This window comes from Cynara cardunculus, unplaced genomic scaffold, assembly GCF_001531365.2.
Source record: "Cynara cardunculus var. scolymus isolate 2C unplaced genomic scaffold, CcrdV1 Un_Scaffold_7590, whole genome shotgun sequence".
Taxonomy (NCBI): Eukaryota; Viridiplantae; Streptophyta; class Magnoliopsida; order Asterales; family Asteraceae; genus Cynara; species Cynara cardunculus.
The window spans coordinates 5,562-15,710 of record NW_020203638.1 but is presented as its reverse complement, the minus strand read 5'-3'; the positions used below and the strand labels follow the sequence as shown (position 1 = coordinate 15,710).

Here is a 10,149-nt window from a genome sequence, read left to right as displayed (position 1 = left end):
GTGATTTGAATTTGAATGCAGATGTAGTTGCAGAAGCATTCATAAGCGTAGAGGATCTGCTGTTGAGTGTCCAAGAATCCATGCTTCTTGTGCAGTGTTTGTGGACGTTTGGATATGCAGCAGGGAGGAGATAATTAACGTATTGTTCCCGAATAAGAAAACACATAGTGACTCCGATTCTAATGAAGTCGTCGGGGGTAAATGAATCGGATGGATGGGTAATTTATTAGTGGCTTTGTTATTTGTTGTTGTCATCAGCTGTTTGTAATAGATTTTGTTCAGTATATTGAATTACCATATTATTTATAATCATATATGTAAAGATTTAGAGGAAACATACCAACTTGGGAATTCTGTTCTTTTCAGATCAAAAGGAATCAACCATCAATCCAATCTAACATTTCTTCCTATTGTTCTTTCTCTTCTTCTTCTCTTTATTTCCTTTCCCTTTCTTCGCTACCGCTTCTTGGGTGCTACCATCCTTCTTGTGTTTTTCCGGCACCACTTCCAGAACCGATGAATGATTGCAACCACTGCCATCATTGTTAACACGACTTGTGTTTCTGCTCTCTGACACCAGCTTCTGCGGTTCCTCCCTCATTCCAAACTGGTTCAAGAAATCATCCATCATCGGCCTTCTACTCTGCAGAACCTCCACAACTTCTTGCAAACTCTTTGTTTCATCACTTGAGAAAACTAAATTCTTCACTTCAAGTCCACTGAAAATTACAAGTCCAAGCACCCGATAAGTTTTTAGTTTAACAAAACAGTAATAAACGACTTCAATGTTTACATCTAACCTTGTATCAAACCAACAAGAAAGCAGTTCCAGTTCATCAAATGCACAGCGCACTTCACGTAGAAGTGTTGCATATTCTCCAGCACACTTTTTCGCATTCGTAAGAGCAGTAGCTATAGCATGTACAATTTTATCCAACTCTTTCTGGTAAGAAAAATAAAACATCACAAGGCAATCAAAGTTTACACTAATTAAGATGATAAATCTAACAAACACCACCTGTTACTACCTTGATCATAGCATAATCAGAAAACGAGCTCTGTAGCTCTCCCTTCTCCCCATTTATAACTTCAGTTATGTCATCAAGTATATTCCATTTCATTACCAGTTCTCCTTTGCATCCATCCGCAGGATCCACATTGAAGTTCGAATCTGGTAACGGGTTTGAAGATGGTGCCTCAGAGGTCGAGTCGCTATGTGTATTTTTCTTGGGGAACAATACATTCATGATCTCATCCCTCGATCTCCGAAGGTCCACAAACATTGCACAAGGAGCATGGATTCTAGGACTTGCATTTTCCGTACTCACAATCAACAGAGGATCCTCTATTGTTAGAAATGCTTCTGCAACTACGTCAGCATTTAAATTGAGATAACGGCTCTTCCTTCTCTTTAAAAGACCACCCACAAACTCCTTTGGAAGCAAATAAGCAATATTGTTCATCCCAAACAGCAAATCACGTAGTACTTCAGAACAATCTGATACTTTCAAGCAAATTAAACACAGTATCATAACCAGCTTCAACACAAAAACTGGATGGTAAAATCTAGGATTCATGTCTGATTTTTTAATCCATGCTACAGTTTCCTCTTGATTGTAAAGAATTTCTCGGACCATTACAACATAAAAGCTTTCGTCAGGGGGATTGGAATGAGCTGTGTTTGGAGCAAAGTGATGATGGGTGAACCATTCAACAAAAGAAGATTTTGTAGTGAAAATGATTCCCGAAGAGAAAGATGCCATGAAAAAAAGACGGTCCAAGAGATACACAAAACTGTGAGGTGATATGTACCCAGGAAGCCTCCAGTTGGCTCTATAAGTATCACGCAAAGCATTCTGGAGTGCAACATAAACATCTTCCCAGCAACCATTCTGAAACTTCTCAACAAATGATTTCCATGACAGATTCCATTCAACTCCCGTATGAATTATGTTGTAAAGTGCTGTAGGTTTTCTGGAACCAAGACATATCATCATCACCCTCCCRATCTYCMAGTAGGTAAGGTTACCCTTGATCATAAACCTTATAATCTCATTCAGCAAGTTGACTGAAACATCAGTCTCCTTTAGTGAAACAAAATCCGCAGAAATCGAACTCCTCCAGTCCAAGGGAAACACAAGATCAAAATAAGTTGTCGAGAAGCCCAGGTAATTTTCCAGGGTCTGCTTATTACTATATGTGAGATTGAGATAACTATAGTCTAGAAGAAACTTGGAGACCTCAAAAATGTGAAGAAGACATGTACCTTTGCGAAATGCAGATCCCTGAGACATGAACTTATGGAGTGCTCCAAGAGTTTCGAGTACCTTTATACCTACAGAAACCAATTCCAACTGCCAATAGAACCGAATAGCAAACACCAACTGCCTGCTATCAAGAGTTAGCCGCTTCCCATCCTGATGAAGACCCTTGTGACCACCATTTTTWATCCAATCAGCATCCTTGCTGACCAACAAGTAAACCACGTTTCCSTTTACACACTGCTTCCTCARACCAAAATAATTTAAAATGAACTCAATATGACCCTCATACTCATTTGCTTCTCCACCGTCAAAAGTTTCAAGACTCTGAAAGATATCCACAACATGATCCTTCCACATGTTCCAATAGAAAMCCAGAGTTTTAACAGAAACTCGATTCCAAAAGATCTTGTTCTCAGCATACTGAGTTAAATCACTGGGTAGTTCATCGTCCCAGTCATACTTTGAGGAGTTTAGTTTAAGATGAGCATCCAATATTTTCCGATTTGACACCATTTCTCCACGCAGGCTTTCGTGTCGTTGGGAAGCTTGCAAATGCTTCTTGAGCTCCGGTAAGCTACTCKGCTGATCAGWGAGTATTCTAAGCTCACGACATACAAAATCATAGAAATTGTCGGTGTCWTTTYCTGAAAGTGACTTTGCTTTYTTACAAAGKTGTTCCTTCTGAGCAAACTGCTTCAACGGCCAACCTTTGCTTCCATTTCCCCATACCGAGCTAAAGAACACGTACCAAAGAATGAGCAATGTTGCATCTTTGTAGTGTCCAGCCTTCTCCAAAAGATCAGCCTCTTTTAGAACATCACCCCATGACCTAACAAGCTCAGCAGCCTCAACAAAACTACCTGATTCCTCTTCCAACAACAAAAGCTCATCAAGACGGCCAACGGACCTCAAGAACGCACGCTTTGTTTGCATAGAACAAAAGGCTCTAACAAATTTCATCATGGATATGAGATCTTTCTGCTTGTGGTAATCAAGAGCACAACTCTCCAAGAAATCTTGCTTAATCTGTTCAAGTTCTTTATTTTGAACATTAGCATGTTCTTTCCAGTGTTCAATATACTGCATGCCTTTACCATAAAGTTTCCCTTTTTTGCAAACTGACAGACAATTGGAATACTTATCTCCTTGTGCATAGGCTTCGGCTGCATCGCTATAACACCCTGCTAGTGTGAAACACTCAGCCGCTGCTTCAGTCTGCCCACACTTATCCAAATAAATTCTTCCTGTAAAAACAAATTTGAAATTAAGATGATAAAGGTTTACAATACAAACAACGATTAAAGTTGTGCAAAACTTAAACTCAGGAAGTTACCAGCTCTTTCATACTCCCCCAAATCACAATAACATGAAGCAGCAGGCTCAAATTTCCCAATGGACTCAAACATCGTTGCTGCTTCTCTAAGATAACTTGAAGCAGCTTCAGGATTCATYCCACGCATTTGTTCAGCWGATGTTCTGAGACCCGAAGCCTTGGCCAATTTCTCCCACATCTTGTCTCCAGCTCTTTCAAAGCACATTGTYGCCATCACAAAATTGTTCTCATAGTAAAGCTGAAAAACATATAAAGGTTGTGAATAACAAACAAGATGACATAMTWAATAGCAGCACGTTTCAACCAATTAWAATAACAGTAAGAGATTAGATTTGACCTTTTTACCACGCTCTCGCCACTCTTGAGGGCTGCTTGCAACCCRCATGGCYTGTGCCAYTGAATCATCAAGYTTCCTTRACTGGACCAGGCCCCTTCTCTTCCAGTAGTCGAACATTGGCTTGGAGAGCTCCTCTTTGTTCTCACATATCCAGAGTCTTTGCCTTGTCCGAGTTATAGCCACATACAATTGTTTCAATTCAGAACACAAGACATTATGTCTTGCCTCACTGAAACTGGGGAAAGAATGGCAACCTTTCCCATCAACCAAATTCTTTTCCTTCATATATCCATATATAACCCTCCACTGGTCTTTCAAAGGRGATGTACCAAAAAAGTTGTARAGCAACACATCCTAGAAATAAAATAACAAAAGCAAGTTAAACACATAAAAATATGATTACTACATCCRATGTTTTACCTAAATGTTTTATGAGATRGTTTAGAAAGAACATGACACTAACCTGAAATTCAAGACCTTTACATTCGACTATTGTGAGAACAAGAGCCTGTTTTCCAACATATTCACATATCTCAGTCTTGTCACAATCACGTACCAGTATCACCTGTTCCGCACCAAAACCAATGATTTCTCCACCATTCCCACCGCCACTGCCACCAAAAATTGTCACAATTGCGTTTTCATCTTTGCCAGCCTCCAGAAGAACAGGAAGTTCACTAGAAATGAGACTAGTCTCAGGCTCCAAAACATCAATTGAGTGAGCAAAGTAGCTGTACATAATCTCAATGACACTCTGAGCTAATTCTAGCACACCAGCATGAGTTCTGAAGTTCTGTTTCAACTGAAAGATCTCAGATACAAGACCTTTCTCTTGTTTTTCAGTTGTTCTGTTGCTTAARAACTCCTTATAGAACAAAGATCGTATATCYTGAAACCTAAAGTCAATCCCTCTTGMAATAGTCTGAGCAGTATCACCCGCAAATACGAAACCTTCATCAACATTTTGGCAAATATATTTGAAAAGAGAAATCTGCCTCATACTAAGATCTTGCACCTCATCAATGTAAATGAAATYCATCTGGTCACCTTCATATTTCCCATTTCTRAGTCGATGATGAAGGTCATTCACTAAGTCACCCAGATCAAATTCTCCACGTTCAGTTTTCATCTTTTCATAGGCTTGAAATAGGTTGTAAACAATTTCTCTTTTCTCTTTCGGTAAAGTGGAAGCACGACTTTGAGACAACAATGAATAACCTTCAAAGCTCAGTTTGCCATCAGGGCTTTCTCCAGCTTGCAAACCTCCTTTTATATGAGAAATTATYTCCGTAAACACCCTGGAAGGATCCAGCTTCTTTTTTAGATCAGAATTGAAACGAGTCCAGTAAAGGGAACAAAATCTTTCAAATGTAACCTTCTTTGATCTTAAGAAAGTTTGCAAAGCAACAGATCTTGAGCTTATACGACTACCACAAAAAAGTTCTCTTGCCTCAGGAAATCTTTCGAAAAAAGAATTTCCCAATGTGCCATCCAACATCATTAGAAACTTGTCAAATGTTACAACAAGAGGGTAATTTGTGTGGACTATGTCAACAAATGTGTCCGGGATATCTTTGATTTCTGATGTAACTTCTGCATCATCAAGATTGATCTCCGTCGATAAATTCCCTTTCAAGGCAATACTGTTAAATAAACAAGAGATGGTTCAAAAAATACTAATAATCAAGAGAGAGAAAAAAGAAACAAGGRAAACTARATTAACGTATATGTACCTTGTGAGCTGAGAAACATGTTGCTTCACAGCATAACACAATTTTGGACTTACTGTCACAAATAGCTGGCGCAGAACAGTTGGTTTGTTTTCTTCTGAACCATCAACAACTTCTGCATCCCTAATTAGACTCCTCTCTGCTGCATAAATCCCTTCAGAAGCAATACGAAAAGACTCTTCATTTTGGAACAGCTTCATCGTCAATATAGTGGTTTTCCCTGTTCCTGATCTCCCAATTATGAACGAACTTTTGCAAAATAAAATAATGTCCATCTGCTCATCAGTAACTTGCATGGGTAGATCATATTCTTTACCAGAAAGCAGATGGTTCACTACCCCAGACGACAATGAGTAAAACTTCATAAGCAACAAGCTTTCACTCACTTTTGAGTTTTCGACATAAATTCTACCATCACCAGGATTTAAGCTCACTTCACTGTCGCCTTCACATGAGTTACTTAGATTACGAAAACGGGAAACTTCTTGGGTTGTCGCCCAACTCCTTGGAATTTCCAAGTCCCTGACATCATAAATGCAAAACAATAGTACAAAGAACAAGGAATTAAGAATGTATAAGCACTGGATTAAGATTCAGAAGATGGCAAAATGAGCTTACCCATCCAAACATTTTTCCGTGCAGCGATTAATATAATCATCTGTATAAGCAGCAAATATGTTGTCAAGCCGTTTTGCCAGTTTTGGAATATCCTCCAAAGGTAATATATCCCAAACCTTCAAAACCTGTAAATACTTGAAGTCCTTGATGATGTCGATTGTGCAAATAACATAGATCCCTTGAACCTTAAATTTCTTCAAAATCTGTGAAGAATTTTCACAGTACAAGTCTACGCTTTTGTTCTTGGGCCTCCAGCCACTTGAGAGTTTCAMTAAGARATWTAAAACCAGYTYCTTCAAGMGAGAACCTGCCARCTTTGCAAACGATCTTCTGAAGTCATCACTGAAGAGAACCTAATGGCATCAATGCAACAAACATAAAGAACCAAAATACAATATCATATAGTAAAATCTTTTGGAAGAAAAAGTAATCATGTTCTAATCTGAAGACAAGACAGAGACGACACCTTCCATTTTGCATCTTTAAAAAACACACTATTCCCGTTAACCAGATCATCAAGTTGTTCAAGCTCTTTCTTTGYAGCTATTATAGTCWTCTTTAAGCTTTCATCAGCATCAGCGTCAAAGAAACAATGGCGACTCCTTGCATCACATACTAATTCTCTCCATATGGARTCACTATTAGCCAGGGTTCTTTCGCTGCCTAATATCCACAGACAGTGTCTAGATACGAATGTAAGACAAGATATAYCGAGTCAGATGTACTTCAGAAAATAAAAGCCATCTATAAAGATCAAATATTAATTCACAAGAATCCATACCGTGCCCTTGTCACAGCAACATTAGTCCTTTGAGGACTACATAAGAAGCCAACGGACCCATATCTATTAGATCTGACGGTAGATAAAATGATAACATCTTCTTCTCCACCTTGAAATCCGTCAATAGACTTCACCTTGACTGAAAATCCTGGAAGTTCCTCGTACTTGGGAGCAAGCTTCTTTTTGATCGAAACAACTTGGGCCGCATATGGAGACACAATCCCAATAGTAAGCTTCTTTCTGGAGCTGGTCCATGCTATAAATGTTCAAGAACAGGTAAAAGTAAGTGAACATTTTAGTTGGAAGAAAAAAAAATGATACTACTAATCTAAACGACAATGACTAGATGACATAATATGACAATTATGCACACCTCTGTAGAGATTCTGCACTATCTTTATCACGACAGCCACCTCAACCAAATTTCTTTGGCTCTGCCCATCATCGTCCTTTTCTTCTCTTCCCTCAAGAACATTTATAAATGAATAAGAACCAAACATGGGTCCTGAAAGATATTGCTTTTCATAACTTGTACATGTCACATTTTCTCCATCCAGGATCTGATTCTGATAAAATTTCCAATTTGGAAAGAAACTGATGGATGGGTGCATTCTGTACTGAACATTYAATRGATGCKTAGAATGCCCCAGACTACTCAATCTTTCAAATAAGCTTCTTCCAAAGCAAGATCCAATACAAACCTGTCCACAAACACTCATTCTATCAAAATATAGCTTAAAGGTAAAATTAAAACAGTACAAAACAAAGTCCTCGAGGTATAAAAATTAGTAAAGACTTACTTTGCTGCGAACCATTGCAGGTAATTGGAACTCATCTCCGATGAGAATAGCATGTTTTAATCCAAAAAGTTGAAGTGGAATGGTTGACTCGGCCTCTTTCAAMTGGGCAGCTTCATCTATGACCAACAACTTCAAAGGTTCCATTTYAACAGCATGCAACTTGTAGGAACTAGAAGCTGTGCAGAATATAAGAGAAGCTCTTTTGAAACAGAAGTCCTTTACTTCCCAGAAGTTCTCAACACTTGGAAGATTGAGACTTCCAAGAGATGTCTGCAGAGTTTTTAGAACAGAAACAGACTTGATTCTGAAGTAATTGATTGACAACTTGTCCTCAAACTTAACAAAATCAGCTTGCAATGGTTTAGAAGTAAAAAGGTGCTCAAGTTCTTCCGAAACCAGATTCTCCTGAAACAACATTGATTCCAAAGCACCTAAATTCTCCAAYAGAGAGACCATATTTCGGAAAATATATTCCCCCATGAAATTTCTTGGGATATGAGTGCAGAACGTAATGATGCRGCTTCTGAGTTTGGGTGCAGAAGCATTGAATCGATCTCGCAAAAACTCTATGAATGATTTGACTTCAAACTTTTCTGGTTTAGTTTGATTTTCTTTGGAGGTCATGGTATGATTTTCTTTTGCATGTTGTTCTTCATTGGACAATACATTTTCTACAAAATCATGATATTGAGAAACACAGTCTTCAAGTAAACCAGTCATTGATCGTATGAAACCAGACATTGACCCAATGCACTCTGTAAGCCTCTCTACTCGTTCCTCCAAATAGATATCTTCAATGTCTGTACTAACTGTCAACCTCTCCTTGTTTCCAAACAAGAGCATATCTCCAACCGAACAGAAAGAATCACCACTTTGTAGTCTAGTTTCGAAAGATTCTCTTACCAAATTTAGCACACGTGAGGCTACCTGTACTATTGCAACATTTGCCGGAGCACAGGTAAGCGTCCTGCACTTCATTTGCAAGAGAATAGATAGCAACACACTTACTGTTGTCGTTTTCCCAGTTCCAGGGGGTCCCCATATTCGTTCCACACAAGAATTGTGGTAACATTCGGTTTTACAGAGGGATGCTATAATTGCATCTCTTTGGGATTCATTCATCTTAGACAAGAGATGTTGTCCATGTGAATCAATATTGCAACCAAAAGAACAGATATCACATCTATCCTTGACCTGTAAGTAATATGAGTATATGACCATAATTAGATAATGAAATATTAAAACTTGACAAAGTAAGATTGTATCCAATCAATTAAGAGAGTAACTTCAACTCATTTCTTACCACAGAATCAGAACTTAGAACCTCTTTGATGATATTCAAATTTCCATGCATGTGCAAAGAATTCCAGATTCTTTTCTGGGTTGTAATATTCATCAAAAAAACAACAAACAACCCATGCTGGGATTCAATATGTTGTGATGCCTTAACTTCGAAATATACTGAAGTGCTGTCATCTTCATTTTCATTGCTATCATGTTTAATATTTTCGTCTGCAATTTTACTAACCAAAGCAAAAGCCCATGTCCTTCCCACTCGCTGCAAATCAGAAATAGATTCAGGTCTCCCATCCGCCAAAATAAACAGATCACCAGGTAACGTACGGTAAGGCTCTTTGCCACGTTCACTAAATCTGTTTTTCCAAGTAACAACATTAACATCATACAACATTTCTTTATCACCTTTGACCTTCGTAAAAGAAGAAATTTCAGCGAATGGAGCATTAGACATGCTGTCCATACTAGAAGCCAGTTCGCAACGTGTTTCCTCTAGCAGAGGATAAACAAAAGAACTGAGATAGTGTTCCACAGACTGAAAAGTAAGGGGTATCTCCTCCACCTGCAACGAACGCATCAAAGTCATCAAAAAGAAATCAGAGGTTTTCATATCCATATTTTTGAGGATATGTTTGAAATCAACATTAAAMTTCATAATAATAAAACAAGAACAAACTAGAACTAAAGGTAAAAAAACTGAAACGACTCTTGAGTTGCATGCATTGTGTATGATTAGGCTTGATTTTGACAAGAATGGGTTTCCATGCAAAATAAAATGGAAACAAGAAATGCAAAGAATGGTAATAAAARAGCAGAAAGGAAAGGAAGACCTGAAATTTATAGAGTTCCTCATTCAGTATGTCATCAAGAGACCATGAGAATATCAACTGGGAGAAGTCATGACGATCTTGGCAAGGTCGAAATGCTCCTTTCTTCTTCTTCCGGAAAGAACCTCTGATTTCCATCATCAACCTGTATCAAATGCATGAA

General features: G+C 38.3%; 1 protein-coding gene across 1 annotated transcript in view; it reads right to left on the bottom strand.

The window, feature by feature from the left end:
• Nucleotides 1-292: 292 nt before the first annotated feature.
• LOC112504969 overlaps nt 293-10,149 on the bottom strand; it is an 11,663-nt gene continuing 1,806 nt past the window's right edge. Inside the window, exons 2-15 of the mRNA XM_025108922.1 lie at nt 9,990-10,131; nt 9,167-9,721; nt 7,864-9,057; nt 7,437-7,764; nt 7,064-7,319; nt 6,749-6,965; nt 6,283-6,635; nt 5,668-6,186; nt 4,398-5,577; nt 3,935-4,288; nt 3,598-3,835; nt 1,029-3,508; nt 801-943; nt 293-719 (exon numbers count right to left, since the gene is read on the bottom strand). Of these exons, the coding sequence (XP_024964690.1) occupies nt 395-719; nt 801-943; nt 1,029-3,508; nt 3,598-3,835; nt 3,935-4,288; nt 4,398-5,577; nt 5,668-6,186; nt 6,283-6,635; nt 6,749-6,965; nt 7,064-7,319; nt 7,437-7,764; nt 7,864-9,057; nt 9,167-9,721; nt 9,990-10,131 (8,284 nt within the window). The 3' untranslated portion in view covers nt 293-394. The remainder of the gene's footprint in view (nt 720-800; nt 944-1,028; nt 3,509-3,597; nt 3,836-3,934; nt 4,289-4,397; nt 5,578-5,667; nt 6,187-6,282; nt 6,636-6,748; nt 6,966-7,063; nt 7,320-7,436; nt 7,765-7,863; nt 9,058-9,166; nt 9,722-9,989; nt 10,132-10,149) is intronic.